Source organism: Pan troglodytes, chromosome 19, assembly GCF_028858775.2.
Source record: "Pan troglodytes isolate AG18354 chromosome 19, NHGRI_mPanTro3-v2.0_pri, whole genome shotgun sequence".
Lineage (NCBI taxonomy): Eukaryota > Metazoa > Chordata > Mammalia > Primates > Hominidae > Pan > Pan troglodytes.
Window position 1 is genome coordinate 80692692 of NC_072417.2, and position 26191 is coordinate 80718882.

A 26191-nucleotide genomic window follows, 5' to 3' on the forward strand; every position below is an offset into this window, starting at 1 on the left:
GGACTCGGAGAGGCGTGGTCTCGGGAGGCGGAGTCTGACGCAAGCCGGCCCAGACCACCTGGCTGAATTCACAGTCGCGCTCGCTCCTTCCGCCCGCCAGAGGTCGCAGGCTGCGAGAGCAGGTTCCTGGTTTGGCAAGCACTCGCCCCTCAGGCCCGTTCATTCTCGCGAGAGAAAGCGCGAGGCCTGCCGGGAGTGAGCGCGGCTGTACTTAGGTTTGCTCAAAATGGCAGCGCTGGAGGAAGAATTCACGTTGTCTTCGGTAGTCCTGAGCGCCGGGCCTGAAGGACTCCTAGGCGTGGAGCAGAGCGACAAAACAGACCAGTTTCTAGTGACAGACAGCGGCAGGACAGTCATCCTCTATAAGGTGAAGGCAATAGGTTTGGGAGCGCCCCGACTGCCTTCTCGCCCCTTTCTGAGCGCGGAGCTCGAGCTCAAGTTTCTCACAGCTTCAGAAAGAGATCGTGGAGAAGGCTTAGCAGAGAGCCGGCTGGGCCTGTTGGGGACGCTGAGTGAGGTCTAGAATCTGGCTTGCTTGCCTTCCTGTAAAGGCATATTTCCGACTTGCAGAGGCAGAGCACGTGGGTTAGACTCGGAAAAGAAAGAAAACCTGTGCTTTTGCTTCGGAACTCGCGGAATTGGCCTTGCTAAGATTCCCTCCTAGGGTCTTTATTATCTTAGCCGCCCGCGGGAGGATGGAACGGAGATTGGTTGGGCGGGAGAGGATGACACTGACAGAGTGCGAATAGTGGTTTAGCCGTGTCTACACTTCACACCCCTCTCTTTGTAGGGGCGGGGACAATTTTAGAGAGTGAGGGACTTTCTTGATAGCTCGCTAAGAATCTTGCCTCCAAGTGAGTTGTCTGTTGGCATCTCTGATTCACGCTGGGAATCCTGGAGTTGAGTCCTGGGAAAATCTGCAAGCCCTGCCCCCATTTCAGCCTAAAGCCTGATAGAGAACACTTTCTAACCTTGCTTTTGGTGGTCGCATAGAAAGCAGTTACTTTTCTCTGGGCTGCTGAACATAGTTTTCCATGTTTTAAAGAAGTTAGCTATCTGCTTTGACGTTTTGAGAACAGGTTGCTAACAGCTCCCTGTGCCGTTTTGACTCTGCTAACTCTATTGGGTTTCACTTGGGATGTCAAGTAGATTTGCAGTTTTGCAGCTCCTGCATAGGAATACAATGGCAGATTGGAATTGGATAGACATGATCCCAGATGTCCCTACTTAATTTCCCATGCTGCTGTTCAGAGGCATAACTTCCCATGCAGAGGCATAATATAATCAATTTTTAAATGTACTATTGTTTTTTAACAAAGGGTTGCTTATTTACTTATTTAGGAACTTAGTTATATTTTCATTTTAACTACCCTTTTAGAGGTTTGGCCGGGCGCGGTGGTTCACGCCTGTAATCCCAGAACTTCGGGAGGCCCAGGTGGGTGGATCACTTGAGGTCAGGAGTTCGAGACCAGCCTGGCCAACATGGTGAAATCCTGTCTCTGCTAAAAATACAAAAATTAGCCGGACGTGGTGAGGTGCGCTTGTAATTCCAGAGGTTTGGGAGGCCGAGGTGGGTGGAGCGCAGTGGCACGATCTCGGCTCACTGCAACCTCCACCTCCCGAGTTAAAGCGATTCTGCTGCCTCAGCCTCCTGAGTAATTGGGGTTACAGGCGCACGCCACCACGCCCGGCTAATTTTTGTGTTTTTAGTAGAGATAGGGTTTCACCATGTTGGTCAAGCTGGTCTCGAACTCCTGACCTCGTGATTTGCCCACCTTGACCTCTCAAAATGCTGGGATTACAGGCGTGAGCCACTGCCCTCGGCCAGTAAATTTTTTAAATGCTGTCATTTTAATGGTTTCTTTTATTGATTATAAATTTAATTGCTTTTAATGTTTGAAGTTGACTTCTTGAATATTGTATTTATCTTAATTTCATTAGGTTTCTGATCAGAAACCCTTGGGGAGCTGGTCAGTGAAACAAGGTCAAATTATAACATGTCCAGCTGTGTGCAACTTTCAAACTGGAGAGTATGTTGTTGTACACGATAATAAGGTGAGTTTTAAAACTTTTGTATAATACATACAGTATAAATGTTGATTATTAACTATTTGTATTTATTATATGTAATTGGAGAATAGGATAGTTTTTAACTAGTATGTTTTGATTTAAGGTTTTAAGAATATGGAATAATGAAGATGTAAACCTGGATAAAGTATTTAAAGCTACAGTAAGTCTTTGAATTTTCCAACATATTTATTTAGCTTATTGGTGAATTAGAATCATTCATAATAAAGTATGTGTTATTTATTTTAATAACTCTGGGAAAATAAGCATAAGGTCCTAATCAGGTTTTCATTCTAATTATCTTACAATGTATCTTGGTAACATGTCTCCATGAGTTAAGGAGATGAGGATTTATATAATTCATGAATGAGAAATTTATACTTATTTCCATGAGTTTGGATGTTTGGAGTGTGTCTTTTGTGAGAGCAAAATGAACTTCTGTGCCCTTTCTTAGAATAGGTAGAATAGACCCTGCCAGTTTCGTGTATTGGTGTATTGTACTTTTTTTTTTTTTTTTTGAGACGGAGTTTCGCTCTTGTCCCCCAGGCTGGAGTGCAATGGCTCGATCTCGACTCACTGCAACCTCCGCCTCCTGGGTTCAAGCGATTCTCCTGCCTCAGCCTCCCGAGTAGCTGGGATTACAGGCATGCACCACCATGTCCAGCTAATTTTGTATTTTTAATAGAGACAGGGTTTCACCATGTTGGCCAGGCTGGTCTTGAACTCCTGACCTCAGATGATCCACCCACCTCAGCCTCCCAAAGTGCTGGGATTACAGGCGTGAGCCACTGCGCCTGGCCCATGTATTGTACATTTTGAAGAGTGGCACATAATACAGTAAAAAATAAAATAAAAACATGACTAGCTGTGCATATTCTACTGATGACCTAGAGTGTGTTCATTTTTTCTTACTTATAAAATGAGGATCTTAAACTAGGTTAATCTTGAAAGTTCTTTCCAGTTCTAAATGTCTAAATATAATTGGCACATTTTAGAAGTGGCTCACAATAGGGTTAATTCAGATATAATGCAGTTGTTGCCTGGATCCTTGAAACTTCTAGCTAGCTAGCTGTGCTGTTCCCTGGCTCCATTCTTTTCATTTACCTTGAAATTCATAACACAATCCTGAATTTTAAACAGTGGGGGTTTTTTTGTTGTTGTTTTCCTCACACACGGTGTTAACTTCTTTTTCTGGAATTGCAGGCTGTAGTTATAATTGTGGCATTAGTTTTTATCTAACACCAGAATTGCATGTACCTCTGCATGAATGGCTTATCTGTATCTTTCCCAGTTTTAAGAAACCCAGGTTTTAGCCTAACCTCTAGTAGTCACAACGGGTAAACCAAAAATGAATTTACAGATTAAAGCAGGGACTAGGTAGAGAGGATAAGAGAAAAAGTTAAGACTTCTAAATGTGTTTTGTGTTGTAGGTTAGATTTTGGAACCATACATAATTATAAAGCAAAATTAATTCAAAATGAAAATAAAGCAGTCACTTAAAAAGAAGCCTTCTCTAAATATCCTTATATTAGGTATAAATTGTTTTAGAATAAAAATTAAAATTTTTTATGTTCTTCCAGTTGTCAGCAGAAGTATATAGGATACTTTCAGTGCAAGGGACAGAACCCTTGGTGCTCTTCAAGGAAGGTGCTGTTCGTGGTTTAGAGGCCTTGCTTGCAGACCCCCAGCAGAAAATTGAAACTGTTATCTCTGATGAAGAAGTGATTAAGTAAGTTCCAGTACTTGTAAGTAAATTTATCAAAATAAAAATGCACTGAACATTTTTTTTGCCTTGTTCAAAAGTATTTTGGCTATAAACATAATGAAAGTAACCTAATTAAAAATCACTTACAAAACACTGACTAAAACAACATCCTAAAAAGCCTCTGGGCATGAAGATTGAAGAAACCATAGAGTCATATGAAGTCTTGACAGAACTGGATACTTAGTTATTTGAGGATGAAATGGGTTATCCCAAAAGACCAAAATCTTTTTGTTCCTCTCATATTGCCCTGACTACCAAGCTCCCATCCTTGTCCCCTGGCTAAAAGTGCATCGTGTTAGTGAAATCATGATGCATTAAGACCTCTGCATTCCCAGATTCTGAAATAAAACTGGAAAAATGACTCATCAAGGGATAGAAGGACACTTCATGATTCCACATCTTTCTGATACTCTTTATTTCATCACATTTCCTGTTCATTTTACTTGTTTTCTCCAGGTCCACCTGGTAGAAACTAATTTTCTAAAAGTCAGAGTGAAGACTGGTACTTACAACGTGGCCAATAACCAGTTATATATTAGACTGACCTGATGAATCCCTCTAAGGTGTGAGCAACTGTTGTGAGGGAAATCCTTGTAGGATTTGAGTTCTAGTTGCCGCTTTGCCACAAACTGTGCAGCCAGTAACTTCTCTATGCCTCAGCTTCCTCTATATTGAGATCTTAATGTTTTCCTCAGAACACGAGTCCCAAAAGTAACTCTGAAGAAAATGAGGTAGGGGAGTCAATTTAAGTTTGGGAAGCACTGCATCTCCCCTCTTAGAACTTTAAAATTCACATTATCATCTGGGGAGTTCAACAACCTGCATTTAATCCAGAGCTGCATTTGACAAATGCGTATTGCTTGTGGTATACGTTTCAAAACGCCCAATTAAGTGTTCTCTGATGTCTTTCTGGTTCTAAAAAATATTTAATGAAAACTTTGATTAAATTTTGATGTATATGTGTCTCCCAGCTGGTGATTTTTGCATCCTATAATTTTTCTTTTTTTCTTTTTTCTTTTTTTGTAGGTGGACAAAGTTTTTCGTAGTATTCAGACATCCTGTTTTAATTTTTATTACTGAAAAAGTAAGTGATATCTTCAATTCCTGGCCCATTTTGTGAAATTTCTTTAAAAAAAAAATTTATTTAGAGACAGGGTGCTGCCCTGTCACCCAGGCTTGAGAGCAGTGGTGCCACGATGGTTCACTGCAGCCTCAACCTCCTGGCTCAAGCAGTCCTCCCACTTCAGCCTGCCAAGTTGCCTAGTAGCTGGGACTACAGGCATGCACTACCATCCTGGCTCATGTTTTATTTTTTGTAGAGACAGGGTCTCACTGTATTGCTCAGGCTGGTCTCGAACTCCTTGGGCTGAAGGGATCCTCCTGCCTTGGCCTTTCAAAGTCCTGGAATTACAGGTGTGAGCCACTGTGCCCAGCTGTGAAATTTCAAAACTTTTTTTTTTTTTTTTTTTTTTTGAGATAGAGTTTTGTTCTTGTTGCCCAGCCTGGAGAGCAATGGTACGATCTCAGCCCACCACAGCCTCCTCCTCCCGGGTTCAAGTGATTCTCCTGCCTCAGCCTCCCGAGTAGCTGGGATTACAGGCATGCACCACCATGCCCAGCTAATTTTGTATTTTTAGTAGAGACGGGGTTTCTCCATGTTGGTCAGGCTGGTCTTGAACTCCCAACCTCAGGTGATCCACCCACCTCAGCCTCCCAAAGTGCTGGGATTACAGGCGTGAGCCACTGCGCCCGGCGCAAAACCATTATTTTTTAAACTAAAATGTGACTTCATTATTCTCTCAGAAGATCTCTAATTTTTTTTTTTTTTTTTTTTTTTTTTTGAGACGATTCTCCCTCTGTCACCCAGGCTGGAGTACAGTGGCACAATCTCGGCTCACTGCAACCTCTGCCTCCCGGGTTCAAGCGATTCTCCTGTCTCAGCCTCCCAAGTAGCTGGGACTACAGGCGCCCGCCACTACTCCTGGCTAATTTTTGTATTTTTAGTAGAGACAGGGTTTTGCCATATTGGTCAGGCTGGTCTCGAACTCCTGACCTTGTGATCCACCGACTGCGGCCTCCCAAAGTGCTGGTATTACAGGTGTGAACCACCAAGCCCAGCCTCTAACTTTTTTATGACCTTTTAAATTTAAGGCTGGGTGTGGTGACCTCATCTCTATTAAAAAAAAAAAAAAGTAGTGTAGCATGGTAACACACACCTGTATTCCCAGATATTTGGGAGGCCGAGGTGGGAGGATTGCTTGAGCCTGGGAGGTGGAGGTTGCAATGAGCTGAGATCACACCACGGTAGCCCAGCCTGGGCCACAGAGCAAGACCCTGTCTCAAAACAAACAAACAAACAAATTTGATAGCATAAGATGTTTTTAAGTACTCATTGATGTAAGTAGAATGGGGTGACAACTTCTGGTTTTAACATATGTTAAAATACTTGGTCGAAATGGGAATATTTATAAAATAACCTTTTTTTTTTTGCAGCATGGAAATTACTTTGCTTATGTGCAAATGTTTAACTCACGTATCTTAACCAAATATACACTCTTACTTGGACAAGACGAAAACTCTGTTATAAAGAGTTTTACTGCATCTGTAGATCGGAAATTCATCTCTTTGATGTCATTAAGTAAGTTTTCTTTCTTTAAACTTTCAGAGATTATAAATAGAGGATTGTTATAGGATAGTGTATGTTTTTGAATCATAGACTTTGTGAAGCATTCAGTTACAGCCATTTCTGTGCTTCTTTACAGCGTTCATGCCTTCACTTTTTTTTTTTTTTTTTGAGACAGAGTCTCGCTCTGTCGCCCAGGCTGGAATGCAGTGGCACAACCTCTGCTCACTGCAACCTCTGCCTCCCAGAGTCAAACAATTCTCCTGCCTCAGCCTCCTGAGTAGCTGGGATTACAGGCGCCCACCCCCACATCTGGCTCATTTTTGTATTTTTAGTAGAGACGGTTTCGCCATGTTGGTCAGGCTGGTCTCCAACTCCTGACCTCAGGTAATCCACCCGCCTTGGCCTCCCAAAGTGCTGGGATTACAGGTGTGAGCCATCTCGTGCGGCCCATGCCTTTGCTTTTTGTACTTTGCATGTCTGGCCATGCATTAGATCAGTGATCCTGTGTTTTGAGGGCGTATTGAAGTACTTTAGGTACAGCATCCTTTTCTAACATTGCTTCTTTATATTTTATGTCTTAAAATTTACCATAAGCTGGCCGGGCGTGGTTCACGCCTGTAATTGCAGCACTTTGGGAGGCTGAGGCAGGCAGATCACAAGGTCAGGAGATTGAGACCATCCTGGCTAACACGGGGAAACCCCGTCTCTACTAAAAATACAAAAAATTAGCCAGGCATGGTGGCGGGTGCCTGTAATCCCAGCTACTCTGGAGGCTGAGGCAGGAGAATGGTGTGAACCCAGGAGGCGGAGCTTGCAGTGAGCTGAGATCATGCCAGTACACTGCAGCCTGGGGGACAGAGCGAGACTCGAGACTCGTCTCAACAAAACAAAACAAAACAATTTACCATAAGCAATAAGTAACAATGTTAATACCAGTGAAAAAGAGAAATCACCTTTTAGCTGATAAGGCCCAGGTTCTTTGAGTGTAATTAGTGAAACATAAACTGTCTATGCTTGGCATTGAATGGCCCCTCTGCTCCTTTTTTCCAACCATTAGATTTAGTATGCCCTTCCTTGAATAGCGACTGAGACAGATGGGCAAAAGGAGACTAAGAGCAGCTTTGGCCCATGTCAGTTGCTTTTTATTATAGATTGTAATACCTTTATGAAATGGTCTAAAGTATAACCCCAGTCTTAGGCCTCTAGGGCGGGGAAGAAAAAAAAAAGTCTTTGTGGTACCCTCTCCCCTCCACCCTTCATGGCTGCTTTTGAAGTTGTTCTGAGAAGGTGAAGGAGAAGTAAACAAGGACAATACATAGGAAACATTTCCATATTATCACAATTTAAAATCTTTGTGAAGCTTTTCAGTGTGCAAATGTTTGCAGTGGCTATTTTTTAAAAGGCTCCTATCATTTTCATATCTTGGGGGCTATTGGAATATACTTAATGTTTAGCTTAATGAACTTTGAAGTGAGGAAGTGTGAACCAAAGGGTTATATAAATCTTTATGTAACAATTGCTAGAACCACATGAAACTGCTGAAATTCAGTTGGCCCACAAGAAAGTGCAATTTCATAAGGTTTTCAGGGTGATGAGGTAGGAAGAATTATAATAAACTAAGCACGCTGGCTCACACCTGTAATCCCAGTACTTTGGGAGACCGAGGCAGGAGGATCATTTGAGCCCAGGAGTTGGAGACCAGCCTGGGCAACATAGCGAGACCCTATGTCTAAAAGAAAATTTTTTAAAATTAGCTGGGTGAGGTGTGTGCACCTGTAGTCCCAGCTATTTGGGAGGCTGAGGTGAAAGATAGATCACTTGAGCCCAGTAGGTTGAGGCTACAGTGAGCTGTGATCACACCACTGCACTGTAGTCTTGGGCCACAGAGTGAGACCCGGTCTCAAAAAAACAAACAAGAAAGAAAGGTAACGTATAGACCAGATGCTAATTACTTTCTAATGAGGGATATATCCTTTTAGGGACTAGATGATCTATATTCTTGGCAGTCCCCCTCAATATTTTAAGTTATTACAGGTATTTACAGTTTGTATTTCTTGACCATTACATTTCTTACTGAGATTTTTATTAATAGTACTTCTTTCCCCAGTTTAAATTTGTGGTACTCTTTAAGAGAAAGCACGGTGATGGGATTGTTTATTTTTCTGGTTGGCTATTTTATCAAATTGGTAAAATCTTATAAACAACCTAGTACATTTAACTATAATAGATATAGAAGTATCCTTCAATAACCAACAACAAATGCTTGTTTCCAACAGGCTCTGATGGTTGTATATATGAAACCTTGATACCAATACGTCCAGCTGACCCAGGAAAAAATCAGAGCTTAGTTAAATCACTGCTGCTCAAGGCTGTTGTATCTGGTAATGCTCGAAATGGAGTTGCACTTACTGCCCTGGATCAGGATCACGTCGCAGTCCTAGGAAGTCCACTAGCAGCTTCTAAGGGTAACTGACATCCAATTCATTAAGAAGGCCTTTGTATGTTTCCTTCACGGTGTACCTTTTAGTCTTCCTTTTCTTTTTCATTTCATTATTACCCAGACTAATTCATTCTCTTTATCAGCATACTCAATTTTTTTTGTGCCTTCCTAATTCTTCTTGAATTGGTTTTTATTTTTATTTTGCATTGATCTTTCAAAAACACTTCTTGCTATCACCACCATGCTCATAACTATGTCATAGAGAAATAAAAATGGTGAATATACTAGTCACCATCATACTAGCCTGCAGGTATTTGAAACATTAGTAAGCCTACATTTGAGGATTGGATTCTTGGCAACATTTCACATCATGGAAATCCACTGGACATGAACACCTTGAAATGTGGGAACTAATAGTGTACCTTTGGACTCCGTGACTTCTGAACAGGATTCTCATCGCCACCTTGCCTCCTTACCCACCAACTCCCCGCCAGACTTCCTAGTCAGTCATGAAGAACACGATTGCTCCTTGCCAGTGCAGGATAGCAGACCCCAGCCTTCACTAGAAAACTCAGACTCTGTCATTTAGCATAAGTCCCTTCACAGCCTAGACCTGTCCACCTTTTCCAACCTTTTCTCCCAAATTCTGAGCAAGAACCCTCTGCTTTATTCAGGCAGGGCTCTCTATTGACCACACATTTGATATGCCCATCCTCACCTGTGTACTTTGTTCTGTGTTTCTCCTGCTTATTATTAACATAGGAGCAAGGCTCAATGCCTATAATCCCAGCACTTTGGGAGGCCTAGGCAGGCAGATCACCTGAGGGGAGCTCGAGCCAGCCTGACCAACATGGAGAAACCCCGTCTCTATTAAAAATACAAAATTAGCTGGGCGTGGTGGCGCATGCCTGTAATCCCAGCTACTCAGGGGGCTGAGGCAGGAGGATCGCTTGAACCTGGGAGGTGGAGGTCGCAGTGAGCCAAGATCACACCATTGCACTCCAACCTGGGCAACAAGAGCGAAACTCCGTCTCAAAAAAAAAAAAAAGATAGGAGCTCCTGCCAGGCACAGTGGCTCACGCCTGTAATCCCAGCACCTGGGGAGGCTGAGACAGGCAGATTGCTTGAGGCCAGGAGTTCGAGACCAGCTTGGCCAACATGGTGAAACTCCATGCCTCTACCAAAAATAGAAAAAATCAGCTGGGCTTTTTGGCGCACAAACCCAGAAGGTGGAGGTTGCAGTGAGCCGAGATTGCACTATGCACTCAACCTGGTCAACAGAGTGAGACTTTGTCTCAAAAAAAAAAAAAAAAAAGACAAGAGCTCCTGGTTATAGTATAACTATACCATGTGCGAGCCGGGCACAGTGGCTCATGCCTGTAATCCCAGCACTTTGGGAGGCCAAGACGGGCTGATCACAAGGTCAGCAGATCAAGACCATCCTGGCTAACACGGTGAAACCCCGTCTCTACTAAAAATACAAAAAATTAGCCGGGTGTGGTGGTGGGCACCTGCAGTCCCAGCTACTCGGGAGGCTGAGGCAGGAGAATGGCGTGAGCCTGGGAGGCAGAGCTTGCAGTGAGCTGAGATCACACCACTGCACTCCAGCCTGGGGGACAGAGCAAGACTCCGTCTCAGAAAATAAATAAATAAATAAAATAACTACCATGTGCCTGGCACTTTACTAAGATTATCTCATTATTTGTATCATTTAGTCCTCTACCATTTAGGAGGAAATAAAGTTGTTACTATCCCCCTTTACAAAACGGAAACTGAGGTATGAGGTAACTTAAGTAGTGGAACTAGGATTCAACCCGAACAGGTGAACTCTGTTAAGCCATGTACCCTGCTGCTCTTAAGTCCTGGCTCTTGACCACTTCACTAAGCTGTGCTTCTCCTCTCTCTTCTCCCATCTTCCTCTCTTTCTTATTTCTGCTCTACCTCCCTGCCAAAAAAACCCGGTGGCTACTATAGAGTTTCCTGTGTCTCTTCCTATGGTTTTTTTTTTGCTCCATATACAAGCAAATACTACTACTTAAGGGGTTTTTTCCCCTCCTTGTTTAACACAAATGGTAGCACACCATACATACTGTTGTGTACCTTGTTTATTCACCTACCCAAGATCTCTCAGAGATCATTCCATATCATATTATTTGTTAATCTTCCTTGCTTTTTGAATAGCTGTGTAATATTTCACCGAAGGGCGGCCCCACAGTGTGCTTCATCACTCTCCCATTGCCAGACATGAACCATCTATTCTGTTTTTTTAAATTAAGATGAAATTCATATAACATAAAATTAATCGTTTTATTTTTTAAATTTTTTAATGCTCTTTTTAATTTTCATTTCTTTTTTCATTGTTTACTTTCATTTATCTTTAATTTTTGGTAGGCCCTTGTAGAAGAAATTAAAGTGAAGGAGTCACTGGTGTTCGTTGTGCATCTACTTCTGTCTAGTTTTTTTTTTTTTGTTTTTTTTTTTTTGAGACAGAGTTTTAGTCTTGTTGCCCAGGCTGGAGTGCAGTGGCGGGATCTCGGCTCACTGCAACCTCTGCCTCCCAGGTTCAAGCGATTCTCCTGCCTCAGGCTCCCAAGTAACTGGGATTACAGGCATGTGCCACCACACTTGGCTAATTTTTTTCCTTTTTCTTTTTGTATTTTTTGTATTTTTAGTAGAGACGGGGTTTCACCATGTTGGTCAGGCTAGTCTTGAACTCGTGACCTCAAGTGATCCACCCACCTTGGCCTCCCAAAGTGCTGGGATTACAGGCGTGAGCCACTGCACCTGGCCAACGTCTTGTTTTAAAACATTTTCATTATGTCAAAAGGAACCTGTGGACCCATTAGGCAGTTGCTCCTCATTCTCCTCCGCCCCCTACCCTTGGCAACCACCAATTTGCATTCTTCTATGGATTTACCTTTTTGGGATACTTTGTGTAAATGAAATCATACAATACTTTTTTTTTTTTTGAGGCAGAGTCTTGCTCTGTCTCCCAGGCTGGAGTGCAGTTGCGCAATCTCGGCTCACTGCAAGCTCCGCCCCCCGGGTTCACGCCATTCCCCTGACTCAGCCTCCCGAGTAGCTGGGAATACAGGCGCCCACCACCACGCTTGGCTGATTTTTTTGTATTTTTAGTAGAGACGGGGTTTCACCGTGTTAGCCAGGACGGTCTCGATCCCCTGACCTCATGATCCGCCCACCTCGGCCTCCCAAAGTGCTGGGATTACAGGCGTGAGCCACCGCACCCGGTCCATCATACAATACTTTTTGTGTCTGGCTTCTTTGACTTAGACTTAGCCTAATTTTTGTTTTTATATTTAGTTTTTAGTAGCTCTGAGGTCTTGCTACGAGCTCCTCCTGCCTCAGCCTCCCATAGTGTTGGGATTACAGACAAGAGCCACCACGCCTGGCTAGCCAAATGTTTTTGAGGTTCATCTACCTCGTTGCATGTATCAGTGTTTCATTCCTTTTCATGGTAGAGTAATATTCCATTGTATATATATAACAGTTTGTTATCTGTTCATCCATTCATGGATATTTTAGCTATTTCCACCTTTTGGTTATTGTGAATATCACTATGAACATTCGTGTGCATGTATTTGTGTACCAGTTTTTTTTGTTGTTTTTTGTTTGTTTGTTTGTTTTTTTGAGACAAGAGTCGCTCTGTCGCCCAGAGGCTAGAGTGCAGTGGTGCAATCTGGGCTCACTGCAAGCTCCGCCTCTCGGGTTCACACCATTCTTCTGTCTCAGCTTTCCAAGTAGCTGGGACTACAGGCGGGTGCCACCACACCCGGCTAATTTTTTGTATTTTTAGTAGAGATGGGGTTTCACCGTCTTAGCCAGGATGGTCTCAATCTCCTGACCTCATGATCCGCCCGCCTCAGCCTCCCGAAGTGCTGGGATTATAGGCGTGAGCCACTGCGCCCAGCTGTGTACCAGTTTTTAATTCTTTGGGATATACACCTAGCAGGGGAATTACTGGGTCATGCGTTAATTCCATATTTAGTTTTTCATTTTTTAATTTTTAATGGGTACATAACAGGTGTATGTATTTAAGGGGCACATGAGATATTTTGATACAGGCATGCAATGCATAATAATCACATCAGGGTGAATGGGGTACCCATCACCTCAAGCATTTGTCATTCCTTTGCATTGCAAACATTTTAGTTATACTCTTTTCGTTGTTGATTGTGTTTAACTTTTTGAAGAACTGCCGAACTCCACAGTGGCCGAACCATTTTACATTCCCACCAGCATTGTACAGTGGTTCCAGTTTCCCTGCATTCTTGCTCACACGTGGCTATTTTCCATAATTTGGATTCTGGCCATTCTAGTGGGTGTGAAGTAGTACTTCATTTCGGTTTTGATTTGCATTTCCCTAATGACTAAGTGTGTTGAACATTTTTTCATATGCTCATTGTCTATTTATATGTCTTCTTTGGAGAATTGTCTATGCAAGTCCTTTGCCTATTTTTAAATAAGGTTGTCTTTTTTGTTGAATTGTAAGCGTTCTTTATATATTCTAGATGCTACACCCTTATCAGACATGATTTCCAAATATTTTCTCCCATTCTATAGGTTGTCTTCACTTGGATAATGTCCCTTCGTGCACAAAAGTTTTAATTTTCATGAAGTCCAATTTTTATTTTTCTTTCGTTGCTTGTGCTTTTGGTTCCACATCCAAGAATCCATGGCCAAATCCAAGGTCATAAAGACTTATCCCCACGTTTTCTTCAAAGAATGTTATGGTTTTAGCTCTTATACTTAGGTTGTTGATTTATTTTGAGTTATTTTTGTGTATGGTGTAAAATAAGGGATTAACTTTGTTCCTTTGCCTGTGGCTTTCCAGTTGTCCCAGCACCACAGTGGTCCTGGCACCTTTGTTGAAAAATCAGTTGGCCCTAGATGACTCTCAATCTATTACACTGGGCCAGTACCACACTGTTTTGATTACTGTAACTTTATAATCAGTTTGGAAATCAGGAAGTATGAGCTCTCCAACTTTGTTCTTCTTTTTCAAGTTTGTTTTTGCTCTTTAGGCCCCTTACAATTATTCCATGTGATTTTGAAGACTGGCTTTTCCATTTCTGCAAAAAAGACCATTGGAATTTTGATTGAGATTGAACTGAGCCTGTAGGTTGCTTTGTGTGGTATTGCCATCTTAATATTAAGTCTTCCAATTGCTGAACACAGGATATCTCTATTTATTTATGTCTTCCTTAATTCCATTCAGCAATGTTTTATAACTTTTAGTGTACAATGCTTTCACTTGGTTAAATTTATTCCTAGGGACCAGGCGCAGTAATCACACCTATAATCCCAGCACTTTGGGAGGCCAAGGTGGCCGGATCACCCAAGGTCAGGAGTTTGAGACCAGCCTGACCAACATGGAGAAACCCTGTCTCTACTGAAAGAAAATACAGAATTAGCCGGGTGTGGTGGCACACGCCTATAATCCCAGCTACTTGGGGGAGCAGGGGTGAGGCAGGAGAATCACTTGAACCCGAGAGGTGGAGGTTGCGGTGAGCCAAGATCACGCCACTGCACTCCAGCCTGGGCAATAAGAGCGAGACTCCGTCTCAAAAAAAAAAAAAAAAAAAAAAAATTATTCCTAGGTATTTTATTCTGTTGGATGCTAATATACATGGAATTATTTTTCTCTTTTTTTAAAAAAATGTTTTATTTTTGGAGATGGAGTCTTACTCTGTTGCAGGGCTGGAGTGCAGTGGCATGATCTTGGCTTACTGCAACCTCTGCCTCCCGGGTTCAAGCAATTCTCCTGCCTCAACCTCCTGAGCAGCTGGGACTACAGGTGCATGCCATCATGCCTGGCTAATTTTTTATATTTTAGTAAAGACAGGGTTTCACTGTGTTGCCCAGGCTGGTCTCCAACTCCTGAGCTCAGGCAATATGTCTGTCTCGGCCTCCCAAAGTGCTAGGATTACAGGCATGAGCCACCATGCCCTGCCAGAATTTTTTTTCTTAATTTGCTTTTTGTTTTTACTATATAGGAGCATCTGATTTTTGTATGTTGATCTTGTACCCTGCAACCTTGCTGAATTTGTTTATTAATGCTATTAATGCTAATCTTTTCCTGTGGATTCTTCGAGATCTCTATACAGGATCATGTCATCTGTGAGTAGAGTTAGTTTTACCTCCATTTAAATTTGGATTTTTGGCTGGGCGTGGTGGCTCATACCTGTAATCTCAGCACTTTGGGAGGCCGAGGTGAGTGGATCACCTGAGGTCAGGAGTTCGAGACCAGCCTGGCCATCATGGTGAAACCCCTGTCTCTACTAAAATTACAAAAATTAGCTGGGCGTGGTGGCGTGCACCTGTAATCCCAGCTACTCGGGAGGCTGAGACAGGAGAATCACTTGAACCCAGGAGGCAGAGGTTGCAGTGAGCCAAGATCGTGCCACTGCACTCCAGCCTGGGCTACAGAGTAAGACTCTGTCTCAAAACAAACAAACAAAAATTGGATTTTTGTTTTTCTTCTTCTTGCCTGGCTAGAACTTGAATAGCAGTGGTGAAAATAAGCCTCCATGTCTTGTTTCTCATTTTAGGGGGACAGTTTTCAGTCTTTAACCTCTCAGTGTGATGATAGTTGCGTAGAATAGCAGTGGTGAAGAAGACAGGGCAAGCACCTTTGTCTTTTTCCTTATCTTAGGGGGAAAGCTTTTAGTCTTTCACTGTTGAGTGATGGTAATTGTGGGTTTTTCATAGATGCCCTTTATCATGTTAAGGAAGCTCCTTCCTTTTTCCTAGCTCTCTGAGTTTTTTTTGTTGTTGTTTTTTAAGTCATGAAAGACTGTTGGAGTTTGCACAATGCTTTGTGTCAACCGAGGTGATCATATAGTTATTCCGTCTGTTCTGTTGATGTATGTGCTGCACTGATTGGTTTTCTTCTGTTAACTACCCTTTCATCCCTGGAGTCAGTCCCTCTTGGTCATGGATCTTAATATTTCCCGTTGGATTTGGTTTGTTGGTATTTTGATTAGGATTTTTTTTTGCATCTATACTCATGGGGTTATTGCTCTGTAGTTTTTTTGTGTGGTGTCTTTGTCCGGCTTTGGTATCAGAGCAACCAAAAGCCCAAATGAGTTTAGGAAGTATTTCCTGCTCTTTTATATTTTGAAAGAGTTTGGGAAGATTTGTGTTAAATTGTAAATTTGTAGAATTTACCAGTGAAGCCATCTGGTCTTGGGCTTTTCTTTGTTGGGTGTTTTTAATTGTTATTCCTGGTTCATAAAGCCCTCCCTTCCTCAGGGCTCACCTTTCCAGGCTTCTTCTTACCATGAGCTCTCATTTCTTCCAGTTCCTGTGGCAATCACTGTCTTCATAATTCATTTCTATACTAAAGCAAAGCATATGTATTTAACTATAACTCCTCCCTTCCCCAAAATATCATATATTTATACTTGGGACTTTTTTCTGAATTTATGTCTTATTTTATAGAATGCCTCTCTGTATGGAACATAAAATTTCAAACACTACAGACTTCAAAAGAGTTACCACAAGGGACCAGTGGTCAAGTAAGTTTTTTCACTTGAGTACTTTCTCTGATTTAGTTATTTTGTTGTGTTTTGTTTTGCTTTGTTTTGAGATGGGGCCTCACTCTGTTGCCCAGGCTGGTCTTTTACTCTTGGGCTCAAGTGATCCTCCTGCTTCAGAAGTTTAGTTATTTTTCTGCCTAATAAATATGCTGTAAGGGAAGAGATCTCTTTGAACCTAAATATTTTGGCAGCTTTTCAAACCAGGTGTGGTGGTGTGTGTCTGTAGTCCCTGCTACTGAGGAGGTTGAGGCAGGAATATCTTTTGAGCCCAGGAGTGCAAGGCTTCAGTGCTGTATGATTGTGCCTGTGAAGAGCTGCTGCAGTCCAGCCTGGACAACATAGTGTGATCTCATCTCTGTAAATAAATAAGTAAATAGCTTGGCAGTTATTGATCAAATTTAAGAATTATTTTTTACCTGAGGGATTATGTTTAGTTCAGTTATTGTTGAAATCACTTCCAAAATTCTAAATTTTTGCCAGAACAATTAGCTATTTCATAAAACAGCTTTTGTTTTTAGCTGCTCTTTGGTTTTGTCTTTTTACTTATGTATTTTGAACTATACCCTCAAGCTGTTACTTTTCCTAATAAATTAGTCTTTTAGATTATGTGTTAAATGTTAAATGTTACCATGAAATTACATAAAAATAACTTAAAAGAATTAAAATTGAAGCTGAGCAGACTGTGCACTTCCTGAGGCAGGGTTCCTTGTAAGTTTTTTTCTCCAGTGTATTTTCAGTGCTTAGCAAGGTGCACAGTAAGTTTTAGTTACTTAGTGAATGAATATTCATATACAAATAAATCAAGGCAATAGGATGTTTTGGTAATTTTAATTTGAGGATAAAGAGACAAGGTTTCTCAGCATACAATTTAATTATACTTTATATGTAAACAAGTAATTTTAACAAAATTATTCACAATTTTTTATTGTGAATAAACTCACACTTTTTTATTACAACTTATTTTATTTGTTTTATCATTTTATTATTTATTATTACAAACTTTTTTTTATTTCCTTGTTCCCTCAGGCTTTTTTTTTTCACATACCTGTCTTATTTTTACAATCATAAAATATAAAGTGTTAAATTCCGGTTTGTAAATTTAGTGCATTAGAAGTTTGCCCATGCTATAGTAGCCTTGGTAATTATTATGTTAATAGATGTATAATAGTGACCACATTAATTTTAAACAATTGAGTTTTTTAAAATGTATATGTTGATTAGATTCTTCTGAGTTGAAAATATTCTTTAAATTATGCTTCATTCAGACTTGGGCAAAAATAAGAGCCTATTTAATAAGCTCTGCATATAAAATTCTTCTTGAAAGTTGCTTACTTTGCCTCGTTTTTAATACTGAGCACTTATACAGTGAGTGATAAGGCTTTATTGAGTCATACCTTAGAAGAGAAAAAAATTTGCTTATGTTTTTGATAACTTTTTTTGTAGCTCTGGTATTATGGAGAACATTTGTTTATGCTACATGGAAAATCTCTAACTGTGATTCCATACAAGTGTGAAGTGTCATCATTAGCAGGTGCTCTTGGAAAACTCAAGCATAGTCAAGATCCAGGTAGAAACTTACTTCTGTTTGTTTTATTAATACAAACCGTTTTATTAACTTGTAGTTTCATACAGATTCCCACAGCCTTCTATTTGTAAAGCTTTTTCTTAATTTTGAAATTTACCGCTGTTTATTGAAACTTGTGAACAGGCCAGGCACGGTGTCTCACCCCTGTAATCCCAGCACTTAAGGAGGCAGAGGCGGGAGGATAGCTTGAGCCCGGGAGTTCAAGACCAGCCTGGGCAACATAGTAAGACCCTGTACTCCACAGAAAATGGAAAACAAAAAAAAAAAGTTTGAAACTTGTGAACAGTCCAAATTGCAGGTTCTGTGGCAAGCTGAAGAGCTACACTATGTTTTGAATGCCAGTGTTCTGATTTTAGGGGCAATGGGAGAACCCCCAAACAAAATCAGTAATACCTCTGCCCTCCCTTGTTTACCGATGGCCTCATCTGTTAGCTTAACGTTGTTGGACATACAGCCTTTTCACTATATTATGATTTTCTTATCTGAGGTTATCAGAATTACACGGACTTCAAAGCCTCTCTTAAATTGTATGAGTGGTTTTTTTTAAATTGTTCTTTGATTGTTTAGTTGGGCAAAAAGTAAGTCAAAACATTCCAGAAATTGTGCATTTTGCATTTTCTTAGGAACTCATGTCGTGTCCCATTTTGTAAACTGGGAGACACCTCAAGGATGTGGACTTGGGTTCCAGAACTCAGAGCAGTCAAGAAGAATTGTAAGTTTCGTAGATGAAATTGAAACGTTAGTGCAAATGTTGAAAAACAGAAAAAGACTGAATTATTTTAATGAATCATATCCTTACAACTCTTAGAGCTTTGACTATAATGACAGGACAGTTTGCGGCTTGAACCCAGTAACCTCACATTCTTTATCCAGAAATGCCCCATGTTGTCTATTAGTTATATTTACTTTTAAAAGTTTTTGATGAGAGCAAAAGTGTGCTAATCTCTTTGGAGTGTTTCATATCCCTCTAAATGTGTATTGGATCTCTTATATTGTTTTGTGATCCTAATCAATTTACTTAATTCCAGTTAAGGAGACGAAAAATTGAAGTGAGTTTACAGCCAGAGGTTCCACCATCCAAACAACTTTTGTCAACCATAATGGTAAATAAATAATATTGAAATATGAAAAATCAAACTCAAGTGTTCCAGAGAAATCGCATCTACTCTTCGTTCTGTCTTATTTTTATGATCATCTTTATACCTATAGCTAACATCTGTGTAGTATCTTAAGGGTGTCAGAGTTGATCCGATATTTTGGCTTCTTTGATGCTCGCTGTCACCTCATGAGATTGATATGGTGTTAGTCTTATCTCTTTCTCATTTAACTTTGCAGTGTCAGCTTCAGCTTTGCAGGAATGCATGATAACTGTTAGTCATTTGAGAAAATGTTGTGCTAGGAAACGTTAAGTTCAGAGTGACATTCGTTAATGTGCCAAACTGAATTCTTTAATTCTGCGCTTTCAGAAAGATTCAGAAAAACACATTGAAGTAGAAGTACGGAAATTTTTGGCTCTGAAGCAGACACCTGACTTTCATACTGTCATTGGGGACACAGTAACAGGACTTCTGGAAAGGTGTAAAGCAGAACCATCATTTTATCCCCGGAACTGTCTGATGCAGCTTATCCAAACGCATGTGCTTTCTTACAGGTAGCTGTTTGTGTGTACCACACTGTACGTGCATAATTCTTCTGACCTTGTTTTTTATAGTTCTAATCTTCTGAAACTCTCAAAAGGCTTATAAATGTTCTGCAGTTGAGAATTTTCTTAATATGTAATAGTGATTCAGATTTTTTTGTCTTAGTTTGTGCCCCGACTTAATGGAGATTGCCTTAAAAAAGAAAGATGTGCAGTTGTTACAACTCTGTCTACAGCAGTTCCCTGACATTCCTGAATCAGTCACCTGTGCTTGCTTAAAAATTTTCTTGAGGTAAGTTAGACTCCAATGGTCCTTTTTCTTCACTACATTTATAATCTGTTACATTATTTGATTTCCAAAACTTTGATGCTTAGGAAATGAAATTTTTCCCAAAAGCTTGGTGATAAGGATTAACCTCTTGCTTTCAACTACCATCATAGCATTGGTGATGACAGTCTTCAAGAAACAGATGTTAATATGGAGTCAGTTTTTGACTATAGTATAAATTCTGTACATGATGAGAAAATGGAAGAGCAAACTGAAATTCTTCAAAATGGCTTCAATCCTGAAGAAGATAAATGCAATAACTGTGATCAAGAGTTAAATAAAAAGCCCCAGGACGAAACAAAGGAGAGCACTTCATGCCCTGTGGTACAAAAAAGAGCAGCTCTACTGTATCCTTTGACATAGAGCATCCCTCTGTTTCTCTTTATAGGGTATAGTTATATGCCAAGCAGTAACCAAGGAGTAACTCAATAATTTAAGGTTTTTCTTTCCTTTTCCAATTGTTTTTTGTTTCTGTTTGAAAATAGATTATGTTCAATGCTACGTTAAGTAAGGTTTACTTAAACCTGTTTAATTTAACTAGGCTGGGCATGGGTGGCTCATGCCTGTAGTCCCAGCACTTTTTGAGGCCGAGGTGGGAGGATTGTCTGAGCCCAGGAGTCCGAGACCAGCCTGGGCAACATGGCGAGACCCCCATCTCTACATCAGATTTAAAAAAAAAAAAAGAAGAAGCTGTACTAACACAGAAGCTCTATCAATTCTGAAGATCAGTATTCTGAATAAATACCAATTAAAGTATTCCACGTGATCTCCAATGATTAGGAGAGTGTTTGGTGATAGAGCTCTTTTAGAGATGTAAAACTTTTGTATAAATTTAGAAAACTAACATTGACAAAGGAAGTTACTCATAAGTTCAATAGAATAGCTTCTATTTATTGAAGTAAGATTTTCCTTTAGTCCTGAGTAATGCAATTCTTCATTCAGCATATAGCGAGACATTTCTTCTGCCTCATTTGAAAGACATCCCAGCACAGCATATCACGGTAAGTGTTCATACAAGTTGTATAGAATTTTACTTCTGGTTTAAATATTGCTATTTAACTCTAACCAGCTGTTAGGGCATTCTAAAGGTTATCAAATTCTTTCATGTGAATAAGAGGTTGCCCAGCTCTAATGGCAAAAAATTGTGCTGAGAAAACTAGAGCGATACTAGGGTGATAGACCATGGCATATTCCTTGTGCCAAACTTGAAGGCCAAGTTAAGCTTCCTAAGTTATAAATGAATAAACACTAAAAAGAATTGCAGACAGAAGGGTTCTCTCTACCTATTATTTACAAACAATGAGCTTATCACCACCACTACCCCCAAACCAGATGAGCTCCTCATTAATGGGAGGGACTGCATTTTATTCATTTTTATGTCTCCAGATGTCTGGCGTATTTGTTTGATGTATAAATTGAACATTTTTTTCAATCTTCGTGATGGGTTTATATAATAGAAATTTTTTCTATCAAAATGATAAACTGTCCATTTTTTTCCCCACCCAGCTGTTTCTTAAGTATTTGTATTTCCTGTACCTGAAGTGTAGCGAAAATGCTACTATGACTCTTCCTGGAATACACCCACCTACCTTGAACCAGGTGAGATTATTTTTTTACTTTGATTTGGTGCTGGGAAAAATCTGTGAAAAAAAGTTGTATTCAAGGTCAGCACCTGCATTCAAGAGCTGACTTCTTGTTTCCTAGGCTGTACGAATCCCTTCGTCATAAAACCAAACCACTGCAGCTAGAAATGGGGAGTCTCTCATTTAGTAGATTTCTAGATCCATAAATCTACACGACAGAATTTTAATTTATCTTAAATTCCTGATTCTTCATTATGACCCTTCCCTTTTCCAAGAATTTCCTTAGCCTTGATGGGAGACAACAGGAAGGGGCTGATAATATAGGTTGCCCCCTTAATCATCTCTTAAGAATAAGAGAACAGGCCAGGCGTGGTGACTCACGCCTGTAATCCCAGCACTTTGGGAGGCCGAGGCGGGAGGATCACTTGAGGTCAGGAGTTTGAGACCAGTCCAGCCAACATGGTGAAACCCTGTCTCTACTAAAAACACAAAATCAGCCAGGCATAGTGGTGCATGCCTGTAATCCCAGATACATGGGAGGCTGAGGCAGGAGAACTGTTTGAACCCAGGAGGCGGACGTTGCAGTGAGCTGAGATCGCGCCACTGCACTCCAGTCTGGGCAACAAGCAAAACTCTGTCCCCAAAAAAAAAGGGGGGGGAATAAGAGAATACAGATTAGTGAAAAAATATTCCCAGAGAATCCCATGGTAGTCCCTCTTTAAAAATAATACTTACGCTGGGTGCGGTGGCTCATGCCTGTAATCCCAACACTTTGAGAGGCTGAGGCGGGTGGATCACCTGAGGTCGGGGGTTCAAGACCAGCCTGACCAACATGGAGAAACCCCGTCTCTACTAAAAATACAAAATTAGCCAGGTGTGGTGGCATATGCCTATAATCTCAGCTACTTGGGAGGCTGAGGCAGGAGAATCACTTGAACCCGGGAGTTGGAGGTTGCGGTGAGCCAAGATGGCACCATTGCACTCCAGCCTGGGCGACAAGAGTGAAACTCCGTCTCAAAAAAAAAAAAAAACTTATTTAAAAAACAGTAAGAAACATTTAAAAATAATGTATTTACCCTCCTACAAAGGCATGTCTATAGTTCCTTGTCTTTGGACATGTAAGAATTGGAGGCAAAGAAATGTGGACTTGGAGAAATCTGGGGCCAGCTTGCTCTCCGCAGGCTCAAGATCAACCATCCCACATAGAAGCAGTAAAAACAATAAATTGTTTTGGTTTGGTAATATGTTATTCTAACGAAGGATTTTAAACACTTAAGTTGGCTATTCTTCATATAAAAAATAACTTCTTTTTTTTTTCCTTTTCAAGAAGGCAAGGTCTCGCTCAACCACACTGGAGTGCAGTGGGAATCATAGTTTGGGGCAGACGTGAATCCTGCCCTGAAGCAGTCCTCCCCACTTACCCTCCCAAGTAGCTGGGACTGCTGGTACATGCCACCACACCACATGAAAATACAATTTTTTTTCCTTTTTTGAGACGGAGTCTCGCTCTGTCTCCCAGGCTAGAATGCAGTGGCATGATCTCGGCTCACTGCAACCTCCGCCTCCAGGGTTCAAGTGATTCTCCTGCCTCAGCCTCCTGAGTAGCTGGGACTACAGGCACAAGCCACCACACCTGGCTAATTTTTGTGTTTTTAGTAGAGATGGGGTTTTACCGTATTGACCAGGCTCATCTCAAACTCCTGACCTCAGGTGATCTACCCATCTCAGCCTCCCAAAGTGCTAGGATTACAGGTGTAAGCTACCGTGCCCGGGCAAACTACAATTTTTTTATTTTAATTTTTCTTGTAGAGACAGGGACTCCCTGTGTTGCCCAGGCTGGTCTCAAACTGCTGGGCTTAAGTGATCTTCCTGCCTTGGCCTCCCAAAGCATGTGGATTACAGGCATGAGACACTTACCTAGCCTAAAAATAAGTTAAATTTTTCAGTGGTTATTTTTTATTTATTTATTTATTTATTTTCTTTTTGAGACAGAGCCTTGCCCTGTCACCCAGGCTGGAGTGCAGTGGTGCGATCTTGGCTTACTGCAATCTCCACCTCCCAGGTTCAAGCAATTCTCCTGCCTCAGCCTCCTGAGTAGCTGGGATTATAGGCCCCCACCACCATGCCCCTGTGCTTTTAGTAGAGACAAGATTTCACCATGTTGTCCAGGCTGGTCTGGATCTCCTGACCTCAAGATGATCCACCCACCTCAGCCTCCCAAGGTGCTGGGATGACAGGCGTAAGCCACCGCACCCGGCCCACTCAGCACTGTTTTAGACATTTCCTGGACCAGTAGACATACATCTGCCTCATTCCTTTTAACCAATGCATACTATTTCATTTTACAAATATAAATTAATGTACCTATCAATCCTCTATTGATGGTCATTTGTTTACCATTTTTTGCTGTTGTAAATCTTCAGTGAGGATCTTTATACAGATATTCTTGTATATTTATGAGAATGCCTGTTGAATACATTCCCACAAGAGAAATTATTGGATGAAATAGTACATGCAATTTTTAGTTTTCAAAATGCCAGACTTTCTGAAGAGTTGTGACAACTACCACCAGCAAGGTCTGAGGCATTCTTTTTCACATTCTTACTGACATCCAGTTTTGTCAAACTTACTTTTTGCCAATCAGATGGGTAACAGGTGTTACCTCATTTTAATTTGCATTTCTTTGATAATGAGAGAAGGAAACCGTCTCTTCTTGTCCATTTATATTTGTTTTTGTGAATCTGCCTAGTCGGGTTCTTTGTCCATATATATATTGCATTTCCTGTCTTTTGGTTTATAAAAAGTTCCTTTTATATTAAGGAAATTAGCCTTTTTCTATCAAATGCATTGTAAGTTATTTGTCTTTTTACTCTCTTTAGTATAATTTTTGACAGATACTTTTTCATGCTATTAAAATTAAAGTTTTCCTCTATAACTTCTTTATGGCTTATGTTATGTTTAAGGCCCTTCCCACTCTAAGATTATGAAAATAGTCACCAGCTTTCCCTACTACATGGTTTTATTTCTTGTGTTTAACTCTTTGATACATATAGAATTTAATCTGATATAAGGAGTTCCTTAGGGATCAGCTCCCCCTCCCAAATGGATAACCAGTTTCCCGGTTGCTTTGATATTTGCATGTTAACTACACCACTGGAAGATGTAGGACTACATAAGAAACTTCTATAAATGCTTAGTAATAATTCTGGTTTATGGCAACTCATCTATAATACACAACACCTTGTCCTTTGGGAAAATTTATCTTGCAGAATAGAAGATGAGTGGTTATTTTTGTGTGTGTGTGACTGAAAATTATTGAAACTGAAAACTAAAATTTTTAAAAATAAAAAGACAACTACTGGCGCGGTGTCTCAAGCCTGTAGTCTTAGCACTTTGGGAGGCTGAGGTTGGAGGATTGCTTGAGGCCAGGAATTCAAGACCAGCTTGGCAATAAGGCGAAACCCCATCTCTACAAAAATTGCTAAAAAGTAGCTGGGTATGATGGTGCATCTGTAATCCCAGCAACTCTGGATGATTGCAGCTACTCTGGGAGGTTGAGGCAGGAGGATCACTTCAGCCCAGGTGTTTGGAGGCTCCAGTGAGCTATGAATTGTGCCATTGCATTCCTACTCCAGCCTGGGTGACATAGCAAGATCCCATCTCTAAAATTTTTTTTAATTAGAATAAATTTTTTAAAAGCCAGAAATGAGCCTTTTTATATTTCGTAGAAATTGCTCCATCTCTAAACAAAAATGTTCAGATTTTATTTATAAAGACTTATTTTTCTCATAACTGTTTATTTATGGACTTTGTAAAGTGAATTAACCTGAAGTTAAATTTAAAATCTTAACTTCCTTTTCCTGTTCATCTTCAGATTATGGATTGGATATGTCTACTTCTGGATGCAAATTTTACTGTTGTTGTAATGATGCCAGAAGCAAAGAGGCTACTGATAAATCTTTACAAGCTTGTAAAATCTCAGGTTTGTGATTATTTGATATATACTGATTTTATTTGTACCCAAGTATCACCTGAATTACAATTATTCTTAAAATTTGTCCTTAAATAACTTACTCATGGAAGATTTGTTTCTATGTAGACATTATGGTAAAAGTTACTCTGAAACTCTTTTCTTTAGATATCTGTTTATTCCGAGCTCAACAAGATTGAAGTAAGTTTTCGGGAGCTACAGAAATTAAATCAAGAAAAGAATAATAGAGGATTATATTCAATTGAAGTGCTGGAGCTCTTCTGATATTATCAATTCTCCTTCATAGACATTTTATAAAGCTCTTTTATGTGAACTCTTGCTTCATCCAGGCAAGAACGGTGTTTTGTTTGCGACCATCTCAGTGTCAAGAGAAACGTGTCAGTGAGTACCTGGACCATCACTTAACTGATGCTCCGGGGTAGGACTGCAGGTTTCACATGAACCTGTTCTAGGCTGTGGACATTGGTGTGGAGAGGTTCTGCAATTTTTTAAAAATATGTAACTGGGTTGATTTTAAGTAAAATTATTTGTGTATTGATAAAAGTCTAATTTCTTATCATGTGTTTTGAATTTTTTGTTTTAATAAAAAATGACCATTGAAGCAGTGA

General features: G+C 40.5%; 1 protein-coding gene and 1 non-coding gene across 3 annotated transcripts; both read left to right on the forward strand.

Annotated features, from left to right (window-relative positions):
- NOL11 (nucleolar protein 11) lies at positions 1 to 26191 on the forward strand. Of its 2 annotated transcripts, XM_001164856.6 has the most exons (18): positions 1 to 367; positions 1942 to 2055; positions 2174 to 2230; positions 3648 to 3796; positions 4859 to 4916; positions 6326 to 6470; positions 8735 to 8923; positions 16360 to 16436; positions 17901 to 18024; positions 18666 to 18754; positions 19071 to 19145; positions 19509 to 19693; positions 19848 to 19973; positions 20123 to 20356; positions 20932 to 21010; positions 21516 to 21608; positions 25467 to 25574; positions 25731 to 26191. In XM_001164856.6, exons 1-18 carry the CDS (start codon positions 227 to 229, stop codon positions 25845 to 25847), a joined length of 2160 nt encoding a protein of 719 aa, XP_001164856.1. In that variant the 5' UTR covers positions 1 to 226; the 3' UTR covers positions 25848 to 26191. The 2 variants fall into 2 exon arrangements, with proteins under 2 accessions (XP_001164856.1, XP_009431382.1); XM_009433107.3 differs by lacking the exon at positions 19071 to 19145 and having other exon boundaries at positions 227 to 367.
- Positions 22668 to 22798, forward strand: LOC112206168 (small nucleolar RNA SNORA38). Its single transcript, XR_002940368.1, has one exon. It is a non-coding gene; the product is annotated as a small nucleolar RNA SNORA38 (small nucleolar RNA).

Coding starts and splice junctions, on each gene's coding strand:
- NOL11 (XM_001164856.6), top strand. CDS start 227: ATGGCAGCGCTGGAGGAAGAATTCACGTTGTCTTCGGTAGTCCTGAGC. Junction 19,694..19,847: donor ACGCATGTGCTTTCTTACAG/GTAGCTGTTTGT, acceptor TTTTTGTCTTAG/TTTGTGCCCCGACTTAATGG. Junction 20,357..20,931: donor CAAAAAAGAGCAGCTCTACT/GTATCCTTTGAC, acceptor TTTAGTCCTGAG/TAATGCAATTCTTCATTCAG.